General features: G+C 35.6%; 2 protein-coding genes across 3 annotated transcripts in view; one reads left to right on the forward strand and one right to left on the reverse strand.

Annotated features, from left to right (window-relative positions):
• The window catches only part of IMPG1 (interphotoreceptor matrix proteoglycan 1), a 51,226-nt gene extending 46,887 nt beyond the window's left edge, over positions 1-4,339 (forward strand). Inside the window, exons 15-18 of the mRNA XM_058802666.1 lie at positions 1,487-1,697; positions 3,545-3,721; positions 3,821-4,002; positions 4,308-4,339. Coding sequence (XP_058658649.1) covers positions 1,487-1,697; positions 3,545-3,721; positions 3,821-4,002; positions 4,308-4,339 — 602 coding nt within the window. The remainder of the gene's footprint in view (positions 1-1,486; positions 1,698-3,544; positions 3,722-3,820; positions 4,003-4,307) is intronic.
• A 4,681-nt stretch (positions 4,340-9,020) lies between these two features.
• The window catches only part of MYO6 (myosin VI), a 106,710-nt gene continuing 89,058 nt past the window's right edge, over positions 9,021-26,672 (reverse strand). The window contains exons 29-35 of one of the 2 annotated variants that reach the window (XM_058800850.1): positions 23,633-23,662; positions 23,070-23,108; positions 19,775-19,878; positions 18,400-18,531; positions 16,229-16,255; positions 13,878-14,096; positions 9,021-12,413 (exon numbers count right to left, since the gene is read on the reverse strand). In XM_058800850.1, the coding sequence (XP_058656833.1) occupies positions 12,214-12,413; positions 13,878-14,096; positions 16,229-16,255; positions 18,400-18,531; positions 19,775-19,878; positions 23,070-23,108; positions 23,633-23,662 (751 nt within the window). In that variant the 3' untranslated portion in view covers positions 9,021-12,213. The remainder of the gene's footprint in view (positions 12,414-13,877; positions 14,097-16,228; positions 16,256-18,399; positions 18,532-19,774; positions 19,879-23,069; positions 23,109-23,632; positions 23,663-26,672) is intronic. The other variant, XM_058800852.1, reaches the window with a different exon arrangement.

The following is a 26,672-nucleotide window of genomic DNA, read 5'->3' on the forward strand; positions in this document are numbered from 1 at the left end:
TATGCATGTATGTGTTAAGGAAGATGAAATATTATCACAAGAACTCAGCCCAGCCAAATGCTTGGGCCAAGCTCTACTTGTTGTTGTTGTTGTTTACCTGTGCTCACACTCCCGTCCAGGAGCACAGGACGTATCAAGCCAACATGCACACTGCATATAGCAAAGGGAAATGGTGCACACTAAACCACTAGTCAAAAATTAAAAACAGGAATTAGCCATAAAATTATCGAGGGATTGATTATAAGTGATCAACTCTGATGGATTCATTTCTACCATTGAAGAATATCCCAGTGTTTGTCTGAGATTTCCAGTATTCCTATAACAAATGCAACCTTTATTTTCCATTTAAATTAGTGTTACTGAGCATCTGGTGTATAAAGCATGAATGGCTGCAGAAGATAACTCTCATCCCAGTTACAAGCTGCAATGTCCAGTACAAACCTTCCCTTCAAACTACATCATTATAAAGGGCCACAGAGCCCAGCTCATACCTGTATATCTGCTCTTGTGTCCTTCTCTGCTCTCTTTTCCTTCTCTGCTCTCTTTTTCTTTTCTTCATTTTTTTTTTATTTTTATTTGTTTTCCTTTATGTGTTCATATATCTTACCAGGGCTGTTTGATGGCAAGAACAGGATTTTTTATCCCCTGATCTGCTTCTCACCTTTTTGCCTTCTAAGGTTTTTGCCCCATGGTACCCAGGACACAGACTCCATCAGACAGGACAGGTGGATGCAGCCCTCCTCCTCATCACCCCATCAGTACAAGTTGGATTGGCAGAGAATGGGAAAGGAGAACCAAAGTTGTGTAAAAGCTGTCTCTGATTTGGGCCTTCCCATGAACATCAGCAGGGTCCTTTTCCCTTAATCTCACAGAGGCATCTCTTACTAATATGTAAAAAACAAAACAAAAAACCAAACAGGCCTTTCCAATGCTATTATACCATAACACAAAAAAAACCCAAAAAAACAAACAATAAAAACCCCCACCCACGCAAAAACCCCACACTACAAAGCCTGTAAGCATATTCTTTGGAATATGGCAGTATTTCTACATTGCAGGTTTTAGGATTGTGCAATATTCAATAATCTAATTCCATTCCTCTGTTGTGCCCTAAATTATGTGTTTAAGAACACATAATCAGAGTTGAAATTATTTCATAAGGCTGTAGCACAGGATCCATGAGTATGATGATAGCACTCACAGCAAAAACAGGGTAAAATCATCCAAATGTGAAAATCCTTGTCAGTGAGATGAAAATAAACTCAGTGCATAACAGAGATGGGGTAAATCAGTGCAGACGTCACCATGACGTGGCCGTGTCCTGTACAGGAAGAGGCTGTCTGTCCTTCCATGCTGGACAGCATCCTCCTCTCAGCCCACCCAAGTGGCAGGCCAGTGAACACGAGCTGTTTTCTCTGGCTGCCACAAGCCCTGCCAAGGCCCTTTGGGGTAACGCTTCAGTTACTGATTCACCCCTCCTTTACAGCTGACCAGGCAGACCCCTGCAAGTTCCTGGCCTGTGACAAGTTTTCCGAGTGCGTGCTGAACGAGTGGACCAGGGAGGCCGACTGCCTGTGCAGGCCTGGCTACGCCAGCCGGGACGGGCTGCCCTGCCGCAGCCTGTGCGAGCTGCAGCCCCAGCTCTGCCTCAACGGCGGCAAGTGCGAGCTGGTGCCGGGAACAGGAGCTGTCTGCAGGTAAACGGATTGATGAATTCTCTAAACAGCCCCAGAAACCATGCTAATGAGCCAAAAGCTCGACATTCAGATGCTGTAAGTCGCACTGCAAATACCCTTCTGAAGTATAAATAGTCTCACCATGGATAAATCCATTTCTGCCTGTTAGTATACAGAGAACATTATGATCTAGTTATTTTTAAAGATGCTTCAGAAATTTATTAGAAATTCAGCATCATTGGCAGTGATGACACACACAAAGGCATGCATTCATTTCAGATTTCCAAACACATTTTGGAAAAATGGAATAACACATTCACAGTTTTGCTACCAATTACATTGTAGCATTTTAAGCAGTTACATTTTTGTGAGATATGTTAAAAAGAAAACCTTTATTTGGAATATGACAGTATTTCTACATTGCAGATCTTAGGATTGTGCAATATTCAATAATCTAATTCCATTCCTCTGTCATGCCCTAAATTATGTGTTTAAGTCCACATAATCAGAGTGGAAATTATTTCTCTCACATAAGGCTTCTGGACTGCGATTCCAGACCACCCAATAAAGCACGTGAAGGGTGAAGCTGCTTTCAGGGATTTCTGGGAAAGACTTGAAGATTAGCAGCTCTTCCTTACTGCAAATATATTTCTTAAGGATTTTTAAATGGAATTATCTTAAGTCAATACTGAGAACTTCACAGTACTTGAACATATTCACTCTCTTCCAAAGTATCAAGTATCTTCTCATTGTAAGACTAGACAATTCACAGCTTTTTGTGAAACTGTATACTAGACTGGCACACAGTAGTTAACCAGCCATGTACATAAGCAAGGATCAAGTTACAATTCTTGCATTTGTTTATTTTCTCTCAATACTTTGACTAGATTCACAATACATCTTTTACCTTACTTAAGATTAACATCAAAAATTAAGACCATTGGAAAAATTATTCAAATTATTCGCTGGAACAACCCAACTACCAAAATTAATTTTCTTCAATGGGTATCACAGGAATTATATTGAATTCACCACAATTACTGCCAAATTCCTGACTTTTAGAGTCACAGTAGAGCAGCTGCAGCATTTAGTGAATGTGGAAGTGAGCCTGTGACCTAGAAAGGTCCTCTTCAAAACTTCGCTGAGGTAGCAAGGGGTCTGACCTATTCCTCCAAGACTGATGCACTAAGCAAAATAATCCTTTCCCCATCCAGAAAAAACCTGAATGTACAAGTATTACTAAACCAACATGAGGACTTATAAAAGCACTAAAAATAATAAATTAAATTTTTTGTGAATTATAGCAAGTCACAAATTCCCACCAGTGTTGGACTGACAGCTTGTGCAAACTAGTACTGTCAGAGAGAAAATTATAGCCTACTATTTTCCCTTGTGCTCCTTGTGAATTCACTTCCCCCTTGTCTTGTAGAGTTCTGCTACTTGTAGTAGAACTCCTATTCCAGACCTTACTCCCCAGAGTGAAATCACCAGAAAACAGAGTATAAGCTTCAAAGTTGTGTTCAGACATTACCTTAAAACACACCTGAACTTCCAAAGTTCTAAACCACAAATGTTACCTGTGGGGTTAGAAATTTGTCAGAGATATTTAAAATGCGTGGTTTCCTTAAAATTTGTAGGTTGGCAAGGAATATGTCAGTTTCTTTTTATTTAAAACTCACTCTTGAGTGTAAAAAATATTATCTTTCCCTATGATCAATCACATAATTTTCATGCAGAAACATAATTATTTGTAGTGGAAATAATGAGTTCATATTACATTGGAGATTTTCCGTTCTTTTTGTTTAAGATACTCAGTATTTTTTGCCTTGAAGTTCTGTACATTTTTTCTCTTCCTTTCCTTATTTTAGATGCCCTGTACGTAGACACCAGCTTTACCAAGGACAGCGCTGTGCAAAATTTGCTCCAGAACCCACACAACCCTTCATTTTTAAACCTCTCATTCTTGGCTTAGGAAGCCTTGGTTTTCTTTTCATCATTTTAATTATTAAGATAAGAAGAAAGTGCAAAAGAAACTCTAATTTGCAGTAAGCTGCTCACCATCTTTTCCTTCACATTTCAAATTATTCCTTTTGTTTCTTTTGCAATTTCAAATCTTACCGAAACAAAAATGTTCTGCATTGTAGAAGTCCTACTCTCAGCAGCTGCAATCCAGAAAATGCTGTAAGGATTAATCCTGCTTTTGAACACGATGAATCCCTATCTAGCTTTTGTCACACAGCTTGCAGTGTAAGTGCTTGTCTCAGTTCCTCAGAGATCCTTGATCACGAAGCATTACATGAACTTGAAAACACAATTCAGCCTGGAGGTAAACTGCATGGAAATCCCTTTCTCATCCCTCAACCAACAGCCCCACCTGAAATAACAGGTCCACCTTCGTGTATTAACTCCACAACTAAATCAAACTTGAAGCTACTCTTGCTTGGCAATTTCAGAACTGAAAATACTAATGCATTCATTGCTTTCCACATTTACTGCAGTGTAGTTCTCATAACAGGACTGTAGAACTGCTTTTCTTACAGCTGTCTTGCATGGCTCTGCCAGTCTATCCTAGCTGAGTGCTTTTAGTCATTTAGAGAAATAATTAGTGGTTTGGGTTTTTTACTCTTGTAGGTCACCAGATGAGTTTACAAAACCAAGACTGACAAGTTAGTCCCTGGAATTCTTCGTTTCCAGCATCAGCCACACAAAATCAAGGTTTGTGACTATTTTCAAGAGCCTTAAAAATCTGTTGTGTCCCATTGTCAATGTTATCAGGGAGCCTCTTTGTAGTAATTCCATACAAAGAAAAGCTCAGGGTTTTTTGATGCTTGATATGACAACTACATTTGCTTCATAAATGTTTTTATGCAACAAAGTTCTATTTTGTATAACCATGTGGTAATGTGGCAGTCACTGGAACATGTGAAGGAAGAAGAAATACCTGAAATGACGAAGTTACACAAAATGCAATCCAAAGGAGAGGTTTAAATAGCAGTGCTAAAAACATCTCAGATCACTCAGTCTGGTTAAGCTACATAGAGTTTGGCAAGTAGGAATTCTAATTTGAGCAGAATATAGCTCATATCTCAAGTATTATTTCAAGTTTTGCAACTTGAAACACCTTGTATCTTTGTGGGGGGAAAAAAGACAGAAAAGAGAAAAGCTGAGTCAAACTTCCTCTAAAATTGACAGACTGTTTCTGATGTATCTGAGGATGTCCTCTTGTTAGGTAAAATAAAAAGCTTTTACTTTGCCATTTTCATTTTTCTGAATTACAGCCCAATTAGGAATAAAAAGGTTTTGCTATAGCTGTTAGCACCCTTTGTTATTGTGGGGAATATCAGTACAGGAGTGCTCTTGGCACTAGCTGGACATTTTGGAAGACAGGATATCAACTACATGAATCTTGAGCTCCTAACATGTTTGTTGTTATGTAAATAAAGGAACAAGCAAAGATACCATAAAGAAAAGATTTATTGTCACTGATATTCATCATTCCCAGGTGTGATTATTTCACGTACAGTTATAGACTGAGCTGAAAATGGGGGGACTGGAATGCAAAGATAGAGATGGAGAAAGGTGGAGATGGACAAAGCAGCAGGGAGTAGCAGTTTGGAAAAGCTCAAGAATGAACTCACTTCACTGGTCATAAAAGCATGAGCACAGATGTTTGCAATTAGTATTTTACACCCACCTTAAAAGAAATGTGCCTGTGGGCAATTGTAGACCGATAAACTTTCATAATAGCTAAACTACTTAAAATTTCTACATAGAAAAGAATTAAATATTTTATTAAGTAATAAAATGGCACATCTGTGAAAGAAAACACAGTCTGTGTCATCTAGACCATATTTGAATTGCCAAAAGTACATTGACAAAGCTCTTCTCAAGATCTAGTTAAGTAAATTAATTTAGTAAGAAATCCAGCAACCACAAAATTAAAATGGATTTTAAAACACTGAGTCTATTTTTCACTGTTGCTTAAGTTCACAGTGAATGTTTACATCACCCTTAGATTCAACATGTTTATAATGATTTGAAAAAAGTCAATGGCAGAAGAAAATGAAAGTCGAACACCTTTCATTAGCTGAAATTAAGAGGAGCACTTTGATTTCACAATCTAAAAAACTCCTTCAGGGCTAAGATTTTTTAAATAGAATATGGCCCTTGAACTGTATTTTCAGGATGTGGCTATCTAGAGCTTGTAGGCCAAATTGAGAATTCAGTATTTAAATTCTGGTTTGCAATACGTAATGACAGAAGTGACAGCTTTTTAGGACATATTATCTAGAGTAAGTACAGCTCTGTATTTATAAAGGCATATATGAAAATAGGCATAAAGTTTCAGTAGAAGCTAAAATAACCCTGAAATCCTTCCCAAATATGAAAAATGTCTCCAGTTTAGTTATAGAATCACTGCATGGAAAATTATTTTAAAACTTCCTTATCAGAGGGGATTTTGATTGGGTGGAGTTTTACCCAATTAGTCATTCATGAAGTAACAACCTTTACCATCTCCATGGTGCATCCACTACTTCTTTGGGCACTCTTTCAGTGCCTCACCACCCTCACAGTTAAGAATTCCTTCCTTACATCTAATCTAAATCTCTTTCACTTTAAAGCCATTCCCTCTAGTCCTATCACTCTCTGCCCTTGCAAAACATCTCTCTCCCTCACTCTTGGGCTCCCTTTAGGTACTGAAAGGCCACTAGAAGGTCTCCCTGAAGCCTTCTCTTCTCAAAGCTCGATTCTTATGATGAACTACAATTATCAGATTTTCATGTGACCTTGCCTATTAGCCACTAGATAAATAGTACACTTTCAAATTCAACAATACTTTTCAAACTACTTAAGGGACTTTCTCTTATAGGTCTTCAAGAAAGAAGGTCTGCATTATTCAAGACTGGACTTCAGGATGAGTATGAAAAAAAAAAAAAGATTCCTAAAGATACAGTATTTTGGCTCTAAAATCAGTGCACATTTAAAAAGAATAGTTTTACTGAAGGAAAACAAATGACCAAGTTGAGCAGCTTTTGAGCATGTCTAAAATGCCTGGTAGGAAGCCCCCACTACTAAGATGCATGCATTAAGCGTCTGGTGCTTACACACCTTAACTGTTTTATTTAAGAGCTGAGTGCTAGAAGCAGATTTTGCTGAGATGTGACATTTTTCAGTATTGTATGTTACAACCATTCTGGTAAAAATCTCAGTGGAGCTTCAGTGCATTTCTGTACCCCTCTACTAACCTTCCTTACACACACTGATGCAAATGGTGAATGGAAATTAGAGCTATCATTGACCAAAGGCCACATTAAAAAAATTTGGGAACTTCTTCATTCCCTCTCTGAATGCTCACATGGCAAATCACACAGAAGTTGCATTTAATTTTTCAAGGGTTTCCATGAACATCAGATTCCTATTTTTCTGTTAATAAATACATAATTTTTACATACCTACATATTTACTTAGCTGTTTAATTCTGGTGACAGAATTCTGGTGACAGGATTTAACCTTTTTGCTGAGGTACAATATGTGGAGCTTCATCTTTTTAGAACATGAGATTTGTATTCACAAGCACCCACCTGGTAATGAGTAGATTAGAATTGCACATGAGACCCTACATTTTAGTGTCAGTATCCACACAAATAATTTTGAGAGGTTACTGTTAGTTTTTGTAGGAGAAATCCAAGCAGACAATAGGGGGCCATTAAGTATTTTGTAGGCTTATTAATTTATGAATCAACAATCCTGATTTGAGTAGGAGCATTATTTTACCTTGAGTATCTTTTTCTTGAGTATGTGTGTCTATTTATATTCTGCACCAGTGTTGTACTCAGGCACTGGTTTGCTGCTTGGTGCACACCAGAAGTCGTACTTACAGCTCAAACTGAGCTCCTACAAAGTTCATGACTATCCTGGATGACAACCCCTCATCCAGATGTGAAACTTCTGTGTATTCAGGACAGCACCTGACTTTGGTGACAAAAACTCTTACTTCGTGCCGTGCAGTTACCACAGCAAAGACTGAACTTTGATTTCCTTTCTCAAGTCCTCTCAAAAGAACGGTTTATGAATTCCAAACAACTGCACGGGTATGCCTGCAAAACCACCGGAACTGGTGACTGCATACAGATGAAGGCAGTGCACCAAGAACACAAGCTTGAGTTTCCACAGCCGAAATAGTGGTTTTACTGACTTCATTTAAGTAGGAAAGAAAAATAAAGGAGAAACCTAAGACGTGTTTTTACACAGTAACATTTCAGAATAAAATTACTTTAAAAGTACTTTTTGCAAGGAACAGGAAGTCATCCTTGCCTAAAATTGCTAGCTTTCACTATTGCTCATGTAAGCTAAGAATGCATTAAGAATGCTGATAGCATTCCATTTTTTTCCATTACAAATGTATTTTTGTATGTGTTTAGTGTATTTCAACTTATACTAGTTATCATTAGTCAGATTAAAAAATAAGTAATTTTAAAATGTGTATTTTAATAATGATTATTCATGATTGTATTTATCACTCTCAACAATTAATTACCAAATATTTGCTGGACGTAAACCTTTTGTATTTCAATAAAACATAATAAAATTATTTACTTGAAAATTTCACAGGGAATTGAAGTGGTACCTAATATTGCACATAAGCTTATCATGTTACTTTAAAACTGATATAAAGTCACAGTTGGCGAAAAAGCATAAGGAAACTGAAACAAAATTTCATTTCCTAGACAAAGTATGAATTATTTGAATATTTTTAAATTAAAAAACTACCACTGTAATTTGGCCCTTAAGATGAGCAAGTTCTATAAGACTCTAAGGAGAACACAAAACCACAAAACCCTCACAAAAGCAATACCACATCTCCATCCCAAACATAAAGCTTCCCCCACAGAGCACACATTCCAAGCAGCAGAGTTGATGTCACCAGTCACTGACTGACACAAGCTAAAATTAAAAGGATGCAGAGTACATAGCATAGCAAATGATAGACACATTGGAAGTGATAGCAGTAAATGTTTTTTAAAAAGTATTGAAAGTAAAAAGATACTTGTTTCAATAAATACTGAGAAATGAAGCTTGAGATTTAGGAAAACAAAATCAGAATTTTCTAATATCAGAATGTTATTTTGGAGGAACACTTACCTTAGAAAGTAAAGATAAAATCTTTACTAGAATGAAGCTTTAAAAAGTAGGTTTAAGCACCAAAAATATCTCATAGAAAAGCAGCAGACATAACCAGCAAAGGAATATTTTTGCCTTTCTCATAACTTAATTAACACTTATGCTTCAACTCTTCAAAGACAAAACAGTAAGAAGATACAAGTAAGATTTCAACATGGAATGTGTTTATTTTTTATTTTTAATTTTCATTACAGTATTAAGAGGTCATTTAAATACTTTAAATAAAGATATTTGAAGAAAAACCCAGAGGATTCAACTAGGTAAAGAAAAACACAATCTTATCAGTGGATAAAAGACAAGTATTGAATGACCTTACGATCTTCAGAATAACATTCTCAAGAAAATGCATATTCCTGGGTCACCTAGTCAGGAATGCAGCTTAGTGTGGTGCTTCTCTTCCTGTTCTTTGTTTTGTGGAACATTTTAGGCAGATCTCAACTATAATGGACAGCTTCACTGACAGGCAGGAAGAATTTATTTTTAATGAAACATGCAAAGAACCAAGTCAATGTGCTTCAAAAACCTCTATAATTTTCTCTATAATTATAAATCAGATAGGCATCAGGTCATACTACAGTCCTAAATATCAACCCTCTCGCCTCCTTTTATATTTCCTCTCCAAATCAACCAACTGTAATTATCTGACACATTACAAAGGACCATGGAAACAATTGGTAGGCAGTTAAATATTACCAGACATGTAAAAAAAATAAAATCATCTGAAACTAATTGAAAATTAATTATGTTTCACAAAAAGATAAGTAAAACTAAAAGCAGAAGCTGCTTTTGGTGTGGAGTGAAAAAAGGGAAAGAAAAGCAGTCTGCTACTGTGCAAAGTAGAATACCCCGATTTCTGGAATGCATGTTCTGCTTCCCTCAGGCATACTTCTGGAGCAATGCTGGGAGGTGGGAACATCTCATTAAGGGTCCAGCCACCAGACCCTCTTCCACTATTTCAAAGTCCATTTTATTTTCATGATAGCTCATATTTGTTAGTCATTTAGTAAAGAAAAATTTCCATACACCCCATTCTGATGAAAAAAAGGGTAAAAATTTTCTTTCAAATGCCAGTCAAGGAAATCCTGACATAAATAAAGGAAGAGAGTGGAAACATGTAGTTAATTTTATTCAAAGTTCTCTGGAGAAAATTTACACACACACATACTAAAATATTTAAGCACATATATGTGTACATACCTACACATGTGTAAGCATTTGAGGTTCTTTGCTTACAATATTCAGTCTCATAAGATCCATGGATTTTTAAAGATACATACAGTAAGATGGAATGTGTTAAGTCCAGCAGCTAAACCCAGACAGAAACACACACAGGTCAGGTCAGTGATTTTTCTTCCTTGGATCGCGTGAGTGAGCACAGCTTCTTGCAGTGCTAAGTGTTTGGGGACTGGAAGCTGTCACATTTTGGTTCCAATGCAGTAACACATTAAACCAGTAATCTAAATTTCATAAGCTGCACCTTTAAACTCACGCAACACTGTACAGGTTTGCACACAACTTCCCAGCCAGTAGTCTGATGCCCTTCTCCTTTCACCTTCCAGCCAAAAAAGACTGTTTCAGTGAAGAATTTGGGTAAAATGAAAACAATTTTCTCATTTGCAATCACATGAGCAGGAAGTAGAGTGGGTCTGCAGCAGAAGCTGAGATTCCCTGATGCAGTGGGTGAGTAGTGAGTTAAATACCACTTGAATATCTCCACATTATTCCCATGAGGAGTGTGTTTATAACAAGCAGACTGTGGCACGCAACCATAGTCTAAGGTCAGCAAGGACTTTTCTCTGTGCTACAGAATCACCCCTCTTGAAAATTCAGTATATTTATGCCTTTTAAAAATGAAAGTTTCCAGGAGGTTTCATGCTCAGTAAGGAGTGTGGAAATTATTTCATACTCTAAGCAAACTCTCAATTAAAAAGGGCAAAAATTCATTTTTAAATCAAGCTATGAATTGGACATCAAGCTACTTATATTTTGGATTTCTATTAAGAGAGATAATAAATGGTAATGTTTAATTTGTTGAAATAATGGCTAGCAAGGTAAAGCAACATTCACTTAAGTGAAAGAGATGCTTCTTAAAACTGCATGAAATTAATGATTCCCACCCACAAAAACTCCCCAAACAAACAGTTTCATAAGGGAACTGTTACAAGCTATGAAACTTGATAGAGGAGATTAATATACAGCTCAGCATCCAAGTCACTATGATATTTCAGTACACTAAAAATTGTAACTATTTCATCAGCACATATTATTAAGATGCATTGTGTTGTTGGACCAATTTTTTATACAGTCTAACAAAAGTTACAGACCTTGTATATCTTGTTACAGTTAAAATAAAGAGGATTTCTGAGGCTCAGGCCTCAATACTCAGTTAAGTTATACTGCCAGCAAAAAACTGAACATATTTCCCTTAGTGCTATCCTTAATCTTATATACCTTCAGATACAAAGCTTGGACAATTTTGTCTAGTATGTTGAAATTACACTACCTGGCTAAACAAACTGTCCAAGAATCGCTAATAGAAATGTCGTCACAAAAATAAAGTCTGAAGCAGATTTGTACTAAAAAGAGAGAAAAAAAATCTACAAGAAAAGTGGTATAAGCCCTAAAGAGCAGTACATTCTTTGAGGACCTCCAATATTATACTATTTTGACGTATATGAATGCTTTTCTTGGAACATGCAGAAAACTGTTTCTCTTAAACCAAGACAGAGAATGAATTTAATAGGGGTTTATAGGTCTCAAGTTTAGGAGGATTTCCCATCAGGTTCTGGAAAAACAAAAATCATTAAATACAGACACTAACCAGTTTGCAAATCAGGACATAAAATGTCTCAGATTATATAAAAGTATACTCCAACTTCTCCATAACAGAAGTCAAAGCTAAGGCCTCACAATTCCAGTTATTAGAAATAACATATTCTCTTTACTAGGCCACCACTTGAAGCCAGCTACTCAGTGTTTTAAAGAAGGAATCTTATAAAAAGCTGGTTGCAGTGCAGTTCTTTGCAATATGTACCCAAGTACAGACAGATTGCTTGAAAGTATTAAGAGTTACAACAGAAACTGTTAAAGAAAATGCAACATAACAACAAAATGCAGCAAACTACACTGCCTGAAGTTTCTTCAGGGTCCTCATACCTAGTAAAGTTCACTACACAGATTAAACATCATGAAGTACAAATTAACAAACCACATGATTAATAAAATCTGTTCACTTTACATTAAACATCTCTACTCTGATTACAGAACGTTTAGGCCCTCTGGAGCACAGAGGAACTCTTCCCTTTGTATGGCGGGCCAGTTTGTCATCGCAAACGCTCCTGTGCCACCTGCCCGCTTATTTCAACAGGTTCTGCAGCATCGCCGTAGCGTAGGTGGGGCGAGCTTGTCTGCTTGCAATTGCGTTTTGCAGATACTGGATGCCTCCACAGCGTTCCCAAATCTCTTCAAACTGCCTCGGTAAAATTTCAGCACCTCGCTTTCGGGTTAAGCCAGTCTCTTCAAGGTTAAGCTCACACATATCCATGTCATCCTTACCTGAAATAAAGAAAACATATTTTTCTTTATGTTTATAAAGGGAAAAAGAAAACATATTTTACATCATTGAAAAATCCCATCAATAAAAATTAGATCCTTGTTAATTACATTTCCTCTCTGTAGATCTGGTTTGCTGGTAGACTTCAGAGCTTATGAGGAAGTCCTCAGATACAGGCATTTTTCAGTTTCCTGGTTTTTTGTTACACAGAGAACACTAAAACAGTATGAGAATAAACTAATATCAGATGCTGCAATTGACAAAGCTGTGCTTAAACAGCAAGCAAAAAGGAATAAAGGGAAGAAGGCGAAAGATCATCATCTTGATACATTCTTCTGAAACTCATTACAGGATGACAACCACATTTGGATTACATATACCTTCAGTTTCAGGCCACTTCACAGTGAACTGCTTTACTTATGGTTAAATGTAGCAAAGCAACTAAGAATTCCAGACTTTGGATCAAGTAGCTAATCTGTCAGCCTACCACACAAAACAAACAGTGGGACCAACACAGGCAATCCACTGAAATTATAGTGTAGCTCACAAACTAAATCGTAATCTTATTTTTAAGAGGTACTCACGACAGCAGTGCTACTTTTAGCTATGGGCTTTGGCACTGAACAGCAACAGTTGGTATAAGGAATTCTACTTAAAATAATTTGCAGAAAACAAACTTTTGTTGCCAGTAAAGCATAATCCTGTAGTGAAACAAACTGGCTATGGCCTTTCCTCAGTCTCTAAGTTAAGTACAAAATCTCAAAACACAGAAGTGTAAGCAGCATTTCTCCAGTGTTTTCTCCCCTGTTCCTTACCCTCCAGAAAAGGAGGATACATTTCACTACCAGATAAATCTCTACTTATCCATTGCAACATTTATTTAAAATTTTTACGATTAAAAAGCTATTTTCCCATACTAAGTAGCATAAATAGGGTAAAAGCATCAGCTTGCTATTAGCCCCATGCTACGGACAGACAATGTAAAATATGTACAAATTGTTTTGATACAAACTGCTTGTAATTCTTTACAGATAACTAAAAAACAGTACAATAATGAGTAGACCTTTCCCAGATAAACTGTGATGTTTTATCTTCACACTGTCTCCAGTTCAAGGAATAATCTCAGGGTTTGTAATAATACAACTCTTTCCATTTGATTTCCCACTGTCTATGGCTTCCCAAATTGAAGTATGTGTAGCAGTAAAACATAGGACCAGTTACATGTCCCAGTGATATTCTGAAACATTTGGCCACCATCAGCAGCAGTCCCAAATCCTGAAATTCTCCCCAGAGAGGAAGGAAGGAAGGAAGTGGCGGAAGGAGGAAGTGTCGGAAGGAAGGAAGGAAGGAAGGAAGGAAGGAAGGAAGGAAGGAAGGAAGGAAGGAAGGGTCGGAACTTGGAACTTCATCCTCTTTTTCTGAAGTTTGTTATCAACTCTGAACCTTCTGGAAGTTTCAACACCAACCTGCTACAAGCAGAATGGGTGCCTTGTCAGGGTGAAGCTCCATTTGTCGAGCAATCCAGGGCCCATCGAAGTGTGCATACCACCAGCCCTTCTTCTTGTTCTGGGGGTCCTTGTACTGGTCCGCGGGGCGGATGAAGGGGATGCGGAAGTAGCGCTGCTGCCTGTTTATTTCAATCTCTTGTTGTCTGCCTGGGAGCTGGGCTGCGGGGTTCTGTTGTGCTATCATACAAATCATGCCCCCAAAAATAAGTGAACAAAGCAATTAGAAAACAAGAAAGCCATATTACTTCTTTTATTAATCAGCAAATTAAAAAACAAACAAAACAACAAAACAAACAAGAAAACAAACCCCCCGCAAAACCCAAGAGATTATCTCTCAAGGTCATCTGAAGTCTCAGCAAGCCTAGAAAGTATTCCCATCTCATATAATGTGCATTCTGTTAATTGCAACAGCTAAAACACTGGTCAGAAATGGCTCATGTTGACCCCTGTACATGTTGCCCAATGGCAAGTTTAAACAAAACTAATTAAATAAAATAACATATTCTGCTTTTGATCAATATCTAAGGTAAAACTTGCCATGTAAAATTTCTTACCAACCAGAAACATTTATCAGCAATTGCTTTAGGTCAGTCCATTTCTTTGTAAAAAAAGATCACAACGCACAGAAGCATTTTCAGTTGCAAACATACAAAAGCATCACTTGATGTTTGACAGTCGACACAAAAGGATGTATAATACTGTTAGAAATTACTAATTTGTTAATAGAAATGTTGGCAATAAATACTGCTTATTACAAAGCTGCCACCAAACAATTTTCTGCCTACATTTCTATAAGTCAAAATCTGGCATTAGAAGTAATTTCTGGCTGCTTTCTTTTTTCAAGGAATTTTTTATTTCAGACCATTAAGATCAGCTGACTAAACTTCTAAAGGAGAAAGTTACATGAAATTTTTTCAAGTTTCATATATATTTTTGCTAAATATTTTCCACATGCATTTTTGGACTTTTTAAGTTCCCCATATTTCAGACTCTAGAGAGAAACTCGCTTTCAAATAAAAGCAGATACTCTATGTTAATTCATCAAATGATCAACCTTCTTAATCTTATATATACACTATCATAATCAGTTTTAAATAGTAAATGCAGTTAAAAGCAACATCCTTTCCTTTAATAGCTGCCCCTGCAAAAGTTTGTTACTGATTTTGTTTTAGTGGTTTACACCACTGATACAGATACCCTGCTTATGAACCTTTACCATCTCTACAGAAGAAAATCAGGATTAACGTTTTATATGTTTCAGCACAAAAGGAATAATTAAAAGTGAATTCAGTTTTTTTCCTTGTCTGTTGAGCAACAAAGAGAATTTCTGAGCTAACATTTATTAATATAAAAAATGGCAATTACTTTTAATAACTTATTTTTACAGTCATGAACAGGACTAATATAGACTAGCAACTACACCTTGAAATTTCTTCTGCCTAGATTCAAGCAAAAATAATTTTTCTAAACCTGAACAGCAGAACCTTAACAAACCCCTATATGTAATACATATCAAATCTCCTTTTTTTAATGTGTGCATTAACAACAAACATAGAAGAAAAAGCACCCAGATTTTAACACGTGAATGCTACTTTTATACATCAACTCTGATAAAACACACACCTTACAGGAAGACAGTATATATAAAAAACTAATTTAATTTTATGCATTGTCTGAACATTTATCCCAGCAGATCAGTACTTAAGTATTGTTGAATACTTTTTGCACTGCAATGGTAATTGCTAAGGCTCATTTCTACCCCTAGGCATATCTAAATCTAGAGAAGAGGGCAAATCTAGAGAACAGAAATGCTAAGCAGCCAATGGAGCCTCTATTAGTGCTGTAGAACTGTGGCTCTCTATTCAGAAGAAACCATCACCTGAATGTTAGTCTGTGTGCTAGGAAAATAGTTGTTACATTATGTTGATTCCAGAGTTTTGCTACAACAAAAAGCCATGTGCAGACAATTAAAAAAAGGCTAGAACAAGAGTGGTTTTGGGCTGTTGGTGGTTGTGGAAAAAAATCGGACATTATATCTTTCAATAATTTATATAAGAAGGTTATTTCACTCTCCCTTCCCTTGCCTCCTCAAATGGGTAGGTTTTCATGCAGATAAGTACATTTTTAATTACTAGAGTAATGTATAATTACCATCAGATGAATAACATTGTCAACTTATAATTTATTTTTTTTTACAATTAACTTCTATGTACATGTGTAGCAAAACACTGGATTAATCAATGTTAGTACAGAGCTCTCAAGTGTTCCTATTCTTCAAAGTTAGCTTAAACAACTGTCTCCTCACTTACTTGAGTTGCTCAAAAATGGTGCAAAATCTGTGAACAAATATTACATGTTGAACAAAACATGAAAGTGCTGATCCCTTATAAGTTATGGCTTCATTACAACATCAACATTTTTCACCAATGCTGATAACAGACAAATAGGAATTCTAGCTACAACATAAATGCAGATTCTAAGTGTTTCTACTCTTTTTCTACTTCTATTTTCATTGAGATTTAACCTCAAAATTAATCACCTTAATAATTTGCAATTCCTGTTACAAAGCTTCAGTGGCATATATGCTAAGTCCATATTGCTCTGACAAATCTGCTAGTTAATTAATGTAGTACTTTACTTTTTTGACATTTCTGCTAGAAAAAAAACCTTCCAGACTCTGTCAATACCAGTAATAATACACAAACCAGTGCTTAGCTTCTATACTGAATGTATGAATTTAAATAAAGGATACTTATAAAATTACATTAAAAGATACTGTAAAACTACATTAAATCAATGAAGAGATGTAAAGAAAACACTACATCACTTGAAGCCCATATCCACTGATACCGGAAAGACTTTTAGCTTAAACACCTAAGAAATCAGAATTTCTTCTTACTACCTTCTCAGATGACTACAGTACATATGTATGTGAAATGCCCATGTGGTATGATTATTTGCAATGCAAAGAATTATACTGGCATTAAGAGTCTCTAAAGGTCACTATCAATTTCTTCTGAACTGCAACGTTCTCTTATTCTCTTATTATTACATATTTCAATGAAGTTAAAAAAATACAATGAAAAACACTGAAAAGAATGCAGCAAATATCTGAAAGGTGATAAGAATATGAATATTCTCAGCTTTGTGTGCAAAAATCTAAAGATCATCTGCTCTTTGATACTTCCCATCAGCAATACTGTGTATGAATATTTTACCCATTTAGCTCCAGAGAGAACGTTCAAAGCAATTTACCACTTGGCAGAAGTGCTTCAAATGCCTTTTCCTGCCATTTCAGTCACAAGCTTTCTTAAGCAGCTAAAACCACATTTCAGACACAAGGACCCATTCTTTGATAATATCTTCTCCAGGAGTCCAGATTTTGCCTGCCACATATCCATACTAAAATTCCCTGAGAACCTCAAACTCAGGTAATGCTCAAGTAATGAATAACTCCAGTAAATGAATCAAGGAGAAGGAGGTGCTTTTGTACATGGACTGAGATTACCTAGGGCACCTGGATTCCCTGGGATGTTTATTCTCCATGTCTCAGGACAATGCCTTAATCTCAGGCTCACGTGACTTTGGGGAGAGCACTTTCTCCCTATCTTCCCTTTCCTTTGTCTCTCCCATGAACTATGTGACAGGAACACAAATATCAAATATAATGGAACAAAAAGACAAAAGGAATGATCTGACTAAATGGTTCCATGCATTTACTATAAATTGATCCTATAAATTTCTTAGATTCCTTTTATACAGATGATCAACAGACTTTTGAGGTGGAATGTTGGGAAAAGAGTAACAATCCACTCTGTAAACACCACTCCAGAAACCAGGTACAGAATTTCCAGGTCTGGCAGTCTGAAACTCCCACACTTCCTTGATGAATGCAAGAGAAACTTACTCTGATTAGTGTGTTGCTTTGTCAATAAGCACCAGCCTGTGAAATCAGTAGAATGAGGGGTCTAAATAGAAAACATGGTCTACACAAAATTTGTCACCCCATGAGCCAGAATTACAGCATCAACACTCAGATTTTATAAAGGAGGATGTAACATGATGTATGTAAGCAGTGATGTAAACAACAGAATTAGTAGTACCTTTTAAAAGTATCTACACCTATGTCTACATGGCTATATATTATATTAAAGTAGCACAGCAATGAACATTTAACAAAAATGCCAGCAACTGCATCAGTAGATCAAGAACTCTTTTTAACAGATGTCAGCTGGATGTGAGAAAAGGTTTTAAGAGAGAGCTGTTCAGCATAAGAAGCTGGGTCTACCAAAAGTGTTTTAATTTCTGTGAAGAATTTGCCAGTTTCAATCTTTCCAAAATATTTACCTTAAATCAACATAAAACACTCCTAAAAAACTCCAAGTTTCTTCAACCTAGCAAACCCAGAATACATTCAGAAATGTTCTCTTTAGAATATTATCGCCAAAATTACTATAAACACAAAACTATCTCTCCTCACCATAGTCTGTGACTGATTTGGGAGCACGCTGTTCTGTTTCTGCATTGCGTTTCTTATTCTTGGATTTCCAAGCATGATACACCTTTAGCCTTCGGTGGAACTCTTCTCTGCAAGCTGCCAAGAGTTCAATATCTATCCCAAAAAAAAGGAGAAGGGGAAGGCATGAGTGAGAAAAGTCAAAAAAATATTTCTTAAATGTTTTTCTATATTGATAAGATATATGATTGGAGATCAAGCTGTGACACTAATAGGATAAAATGTAATATAAAAACCCCTCACTCTCTGCAGCACAGGGCCTGTGTTTTATGGCCCAAAAAGTCCCTCAGATTTGATGAATCCCTTCTGCTTTAGAGTAAAGGCATTCCCCAAAGTAGCTGTTGTACTGGGATATTTGGAGCAGTAAAGTGCTACAAATATTTCTGTTGACAGTATCACAATACAAGCAGCACAGAAACAAATTTTAAATAAGTTTAATTGCACTGCTGAACATTATTTCTGCAACTGAAAAAAAATAAAAACAGAAATTTGACTGCTTAGATTTGTATTCTTTTCTCATGTATGTTTTTTAATTTTTCTGAATTTCATTATGCTAGGAATTGAATGATGACAAGGATTTTTCATTAGTCATCTCAGAGTATCCAAGCTGGCTTCATGAGGAAAGAACTCCACTTATTATTGCACCATCTACATAGCTGAAAACATTGCTCCAGTCTTGCATATGTAAAAACACTAAAAGAGAATGAGTTACTTTCCAATTTCTACATCCAGGAAGAAATTCTGAGTGATCTTAAATTACAAATTAACCAGGTTCTTTCAATAAGAAGCAGGAAGAAACAGTAATATCTAAAAGACAAATAATTCTTATCTATTTCTATCTTCAGAGCACTGAGGCCAAGGTGAGTAATGCCCCACTGTAAGCTTCCAAAAAGAAGTTACACATTGTGAAAATTAAAGAATAATAGGAATATCTAAGACAGAACATATTTTTGCTTTCTTTATGATTTGGTGACAGCAAGAACTGATAGCAAAAAAATTCTTAGAACATGCAAATCCTAGGTGAAGCACTATAACTACTATTCCCTCTGTGGAAGTACATCAAATGGAGTGAACTTAATTAAGAAGTTATAGCATGTATTTTATGCCCAAGATGTTTATTATCATAAATATATAATCCCTAAAAGACATAACAATGGAAATTCTGTTTCCTTAATATGGAAATAGCTTTGTGTATTGTTCCTTTGGGGGTAAGAGAATTTTTTAAATTAATTTTTTATTCACTCAAAGTCATGTAAACTTTTAATCTTTGTTATAGGAAGAAAGTAACACTTTTTGTATAACTATAACTTGAACTCTTTCTGAGAAAAAAACCACTTACCACAGGAAGTGTTGATTGTATCACGAAGCTCTGCATATTTCCACTTACTGAGATCATGCTTCTTAGTACCAGCAGCAGCTTTTGTGGCTTGCACTGCAGGACCTCTGCAATTATTTTTAAAGTATGTATTTTCAATATATATTTTTCCAAGTATTAAACAGGAATTTTTTTAAGAAGAGGAAGAGATCCCATGATCAATAATGTGTCATATTTATTACCACACAGACAAAATACCATAGTATTTTCAAGTTGTTTAAATTATCAAGAGAAAATGAAAATATATTTTATGCTCAAAATCATATCATAATCTGATTTGCCTCCTAAAGATTAAAAGGAATTGCCATTGATACTTTTCAGGTATGGAAAGACACATATTCTGAGTATCTCATCCCACATTGATGTACATTTTACTTTGTGAGAACCAAGATGCAGAAAACAAAGACTGAACATTTTTAGTTCCATTCAAAAAACAGACAAGGAAAAATATTCCTGAAGGAGAAGGAAGAAAAGACATTTCCTCTGCTATTTAAAATTGATCTAGAACAAAGTCCTTGTTCCTAACCTTAAGAAAATATTCTGTCTTTGACAAAAACCTAACTTGAGAGAAGAAACCAAACTAATTCTATATTGGCCATCTAATAACAGCAATATTTATTCTATGTTGGGAATGATGATATTGATCATCCAGGTCATCAAGAGTGATGATATTTATCATCAAAGTAAAAAAGATCACTCGAACTAAAGGCTGACCAGTAAAAAAAGACTCATTGAAACTCAGTATTTTCCAAAGGCAAAAGGTCTTCACCATGTGTAGGTAATGTCAAAGTAAGTCAACAGCAAATGCAGGTGAGGAATTATTACTAAAATCTCAATCATCTTTAGGAAAATGTACAATGTTTCCATGTACGAAATGAACATTAGATATAAACGTAAGCCTGAATTTCTTTTTTTCCCCAAGAAATGTGGTATGGATAAGTGGAAGAACCCTCTCTCAGGAACAGCAAACTTCCTGTGGATTATTTGCTTATAAAATAAGTTAAAAACACTGCAATGTTCAGTGATGATCAGCACATCTTTTAAACACTAAGGAATTCAAGAGTAGACACAAGATTTTACCAGTCTCTGCTCATGACTAAGAACAAAAAATGAATTCTTTCAGGATCTGAGGGAATTTCTTCAAAAGAAACTAGATCTTTAACAAGGTAGCAAAGTTCTTGATGCAATAAGAAAAAACAGGCTTTTTCATTGGAAGGTCTGTTTGTGCAGTAATATCTTTGTGGGACAGGCACAGTATTAATAGGTATAATCTAGTGAATATTATTTTAACATTTATTTTTCCATAAAGGTCTCATGTGGTATCATGAAGTTTTATGTTTATTTTCCTTTTTTAATTAGAAGGTTATAAAAAACTATTATAACCTGAATTTTTTCTTTATGCAGATACAGCAGTTTTGAAAGCAGAGATAACAAATGCAATTTAAATTTCATTGAATAAACCTAACATTCCTCTTAATAACAACTGAACCATCTCTTCAGTATAATTAAAACTACAGAATCTTGCTGTTGGAGTAGCAGCTTAATGCCTACTCATACTACTAATCCGAGTCCACACAGCTTCCAGTTGGAGCTTGAGAAGTTGAACTTAAAAAATTGACTTAGAACTACTCATGACTGTAAAACAAATAACTGGACAAACTTCTTCAAAATATATAGTTTAAGATTTTGTTATATTCTGTAGGACATCAAGGATTCCTGACAAATAATTTGCACTGCCTGGTGTCTAACCTTTTCGAACCTAATTTGACAAATCTTAAGGATTTTCCTTATTTAGCAACATTACCCACCACTCTAAGAGTTTGCTGCCTAATTTAGCACAGCAGAACTAGAGCTGTACCCTCTCTGGTTAAACTAGTAATCTTTAAGAATGCTAATCCAATTGAATGGCTTAGTCTTTCTATTAGGGTACTACTCTGCACTCTGAAGACCACTTGCTTGTTTTCTACATGACTTCAAGCATAACAGTCTGTCAGTAAGAGGAGCATCACATTTGATATTCCATCTTCACTGCTCCATATGAGAGTTATCTATCATAAACAGTATTTTCAGACTAAAAATACAAAAGATAGTCTCATGTCAAAAGTTTCCAGTGTATGAAAAGTGAGACAAATTTATTTAAACAAGCAGATACTGAGAAGCATTGCATTTTGAATTCAACCAGAACACAGAGCCTGATTTGGCCCCAAAATTTTTTCATCTTTTTGTACATTAAGAATTGGCCACTGTCATTGGAACTATGTCAATATATGCAATACAATATGGCCATTTAAATTCATATGCTACCTTAATTACACATGATGTGGTTTATTCCTATTCTTAAAATAACACTGCAGGAGAAAAATTTAGTTACCAGCTGCATTCCAATCATCCATGATACCACTAGAAAATCCATTAAACATGTGAGACTGAGCATCTTCAGACTATACATACATAGCTTAGTAACTTGCTAAACATAGCTTAGTAACTTGTTAAACAACAGATTCCCTTTCAAAACCTCTAAACATTTTTTCTTCTTCTGTAAGGTTCATAAAATCAATGTCAGAGGTTATTTCTACCATCAAGTTGCAGAAAACACTTTCTATTTACTTGCTGATATGGAAGACAATCTCAAACATTTCTTTGAACAGAGTATCAGTATTTTACCAACTAGTATATTCAGACCAAAACCTGTATTTATCTTTTCTTCTGCATCATGCATAAAATCTCACATTACCATTCAAGAAATCCCAGAAGGGGATTTTGTTTGGATATCTTAAGAGGGTTTTTAATATGGTCTTACCATGGAAATTTTCAAAACTGCTTTTATTTTAAGAGAACTCTAATGAGAATATTTCCTTATTAAATGCACCAACAATTACATTACTGTTAAATGACTTCATTAGCTTTGTGCTGAATCTGTAGAAATATGCCTTTAAAAGATGTGGAGCCTTGAGCTCTGTTTATCACAAAGGTGAGAGGAGAAGAAAGCTAGAGAAGCATTAATGAAATTACAGAAAATTACAGGGTACATGAACTATTCTTATTCTTTTTCAATATAATAAATTAAAATAGCAAAGAAATAATTGCTAAAAAAAATGGTAAGCGCAATTTATCTGAAAGAAATAACTTACTTATCTGCTTATCATTTAAAATAAACTCAGATTCCATTACTTTTAATTCCATAATAATTCAACCCGTTTAATGTGTGATTTGTTTTTAGAAAATGATTGATTCACTGGTGTTATACCTTCTCACCTACCTAGACAATATTTCTGACATTTCTGTGGCCATTTGTTCCCTACAAGAAAATTGGTAAATGAGCATAAACCAAATATATGGATATAAAACCAGCCTTCATAACTGTGAAAGTGTCTTGACAATCAAACTGAAATTAAATTAAGTGCACAGGAAACGACTACTTATTTTTAATTATTTCAATTCAGACACACACACAAAGATAGTTAGATAGATAGATAGATAGACAGACAGACAGACACACACACACATACACACAGAGCCCTGATTCTGTAAAGAACAAATTACGCAGGGCAGTGAAAAATGGATGGTATGTGAAAAACTTTACAGCAATTATATAATGATTTTTGAATAGATGTTATTTGGTATATTTGGTTATTAAAGGGTTTATTAGATGTAAGCAAAGTAATGAATATAAGGCATTAAAAATTGATTTAGAAATTACAGATGCATACTAACAAAGATTACTATGGGGTATTAGTAAATAAGATGACAATATCAATTTCTTTTGATTAATTAATGTAGCTTTTATCTATTAGAGCATTCAAATGGAAAAAAATGCCATACGCAGTCATTTGTGGCTTTGTTCCATTGGCTCTGCAAACAGAAGACATTTAATGTTAGACAAACTACTACCTAGTTAATATTTTAATAATCTGAAGCAAGAAAAGGTGGGTCATAGCATTTCCTGCTCTCTCACATCTTCTTTATTATCTTATGAATTTTTATTATTATTATTTTTAGCTGATTATATAAACCTCTTTTCCCCCCCAAAACTTTCTCATTCAATTATGACTTAAATTGTAATCTGGGGAAAAAAAATGTACAAGTGAAAGCTTCCCCCAGCCTTTCTCCCCGGTCCAATCTTTCAAAATCAGAGACTTTGAGGCATACTAGTGATCTATTTCATGCTTGGATAAGCGTGTCACAAGAAATAGCAGCAATCCTCCTGTAGCTGCTCTGGGAACAGAATGGGTGCTTCTTCATGCAAGCTGTGAACAGACCCCAAGTCTAACTGCTGTACTGGAAACACACAGGTGAGCACAGGTAGCACTATCTGTGCTAAATTAGGACTTTTGGATTGTTCCAATGCAAAACCCAGGACAGATACACTCACAACACTCTTCTAAGACTAGCTTTCTTTTGATGTTATATGCCATACTGTACGTTTCAATAAGCCACATAAATGAATAAAAACTATCAGTTGAAAGCAGATACCTACTATTTAAATTATTTTTTTTACTTAACTGCTAATCATTACCTTTAATTTACCCCTGGGTGCAGTAAATCACATATTACACATCCTTTCAAATGGTGGATGAATAGTAAAATTGAATAAAGCTAGAAGAGGTCCAGCAGATCCAGCACAGAATAAGCCCAAATGAAAATCCTGGATGTGCTGCCAGAACAAACAACTTTTCTTCTTTGATAGAAGCCAACAAATATATTTTTCAAGGAAACTGTTAATACTTATGCCCCTTGAAATATCTATGAAAGCTATGAAAGTGAATACAGCAAGGCACTGTGAAAAAAAGAAATAAACTACAGGCACTCAAGTTCAAATATGACAACACAAAAGTGTCGTGTATTTCTTAAAACTGAGCACATAAAATCACACTTTTCTTCCTCTTTTCACTCAACAGTTACAACCATACAATGGAAAATACCTTTATTTTCTTCATGCCAATATGTAAGGATGAAACCAATTTTTACAGAAGTGCCATAACACTGTAAAAGCAGTACACTGCATGAATTCAGTATGAAGTCACACATGCTTTATCTTATTACAGCAAAATTTAACAGGGAAGGTATAGATACTTATAGAAAAGCCAGTGATTTTAGTGTATCACACGCTAATATGTCAGTCTCAAATGTAGAAGACTGTAGACTATAACTTCTTTAGAGTCTAGCAAAATTTTGATTGGTATAATATAAAGGAAGTCCTGAGACTTTATGATTTAATTATTAAATTACATAATTTGTTCTAACCAATAGTTTTCATTTCACTGAATTTCTTTAGCTGCTACCTTTAAGGCAACTCCTGAAATTACATGAAAATCCTCTGATTTCAATAGAAGATACTGGGGCCTGGGTAAGGTTTTAGTTTGATTTTAAACAAGCCAAAATAAAATCAAATATTAAATTAAAAGCATTCTATTCAGGTTTTGAATGTGCAATTAACTATTTGAAGTAGACTTTGGAAACAAGGGAAAAAAATTTGCCAATGAGATGAAAAAGATCATTCATATAAGCAGAAAAATCTATAACTTCTTTTCTAGATTTAGGTATTATCTTGCTCAAGAAATTATTTCCATCTCTATGCTAACATGTTCAGACCATTGAGTACTTTCCAAACACTAAGAAGGGTCTTCAGTCACCTACCAGCTGCACAGCAGAACTGTGCTAGCTACACAGCAGAGAAACTGGCAGTCAAAGAGTTTGACGACAATTAGCTCATCATCCATTCTGGGATTATACAAGAAAGACCAATGCCAAAATCACCTATGAGCAGTAGGAAACACAGTGGAGGTTAGAGCTTCACTGACAGAAAGTTACTGAATTCTCTGAGCTCTTGTCTATTGCATCCCTTCTTTCATATTTAAGAGAACTCTGCCAGGTTGCAAGACTAGAGTGACTTTGTGTCTACCTTTAAAGTATTGCACCAAAATCCAGACAGGGAGAGTGGTGAGGCACTGGAACAGCCTTACCAAGGAAGCTGTGGCTTCCCCATCCCAGCTTGGATGGGCCTCTGAGCTACCTAGTCTAATGGAAGGTGTCTCTGACCATGGCAGGGGGCAGGAAAGAGATGGTTTTCAAGGTCCTCTTCCAACCCAAACCATTCTGATTCTGTGAATGGAGCATGTCAGTCTCAGTCAGAGACAATTTGACAGCTATTGTGGTACCGAGGGAAAAAACACAACCATTTCAGTGGAACTGCCCAGAAGTCAGTATTGAACATGACAAAAAATTACCCATCTATCTCAAGCAAGCATACAGTTATTAAAAAAAGTATACATCTAGATGAAATTTGGGTAGCAAAAGAAACACATCTAGGAGCTTGAAATTTCGTGGCAACACAAGGGATTTTCTTGCACTCATTTCAACAACAACTTCATATTAATGAAGTCACCAAGTATGTGACCATGTTCACAGGTCCCTTTATGCAACTTGACCAATAAGTACCATTTTTACTGGAACTTCTAAGTTGCTTCAAGACATCACCTTTTACACATGGAGAGCTCTTGCTCTGCAGACAGGCAGTGTGGTTCTGTGTATCAAAGGTGAAGCTCATCTTATCGCACATCAAAAATTGACACAAAGACTAACACTTAACATTTGAACTCATCTATGTTAGGTATTTTCATTCCACTTGAAAAAACTTACCAGTCAGGGCCCAGAAATTACTTTTATTTCTGCAGTCAAAGAGAGCTTCTTGTTTAAAAAGAAAAATCTCACACAAATTCACTGTAAAAATGGAACCATCAAGTCCTAGCAAAGATGTATGTTATTATTACTTACCACTGAAGAAATTCTATCCCCTACTTTAAATGAGTCATAAAAATCAGGATTCTAAATTAGCCATCCTTGTTGGAACTCAAAAAAAGAG

This window comes from Ammospiza caudacuta, chromosome 3, assembly GCF_027887145.1.
Source record: "Ammospiza caudacuta isolate bAmmCau1 chromosome 3, bAmmCau1.pri, whole genome shotgun sequence".
Lineage (NCBI taxonomy): Eukaryota > Metazoa > Chordata > Aves > Passeriformes > Passerellidae > Ammospiza > Ammospiza caudacuta.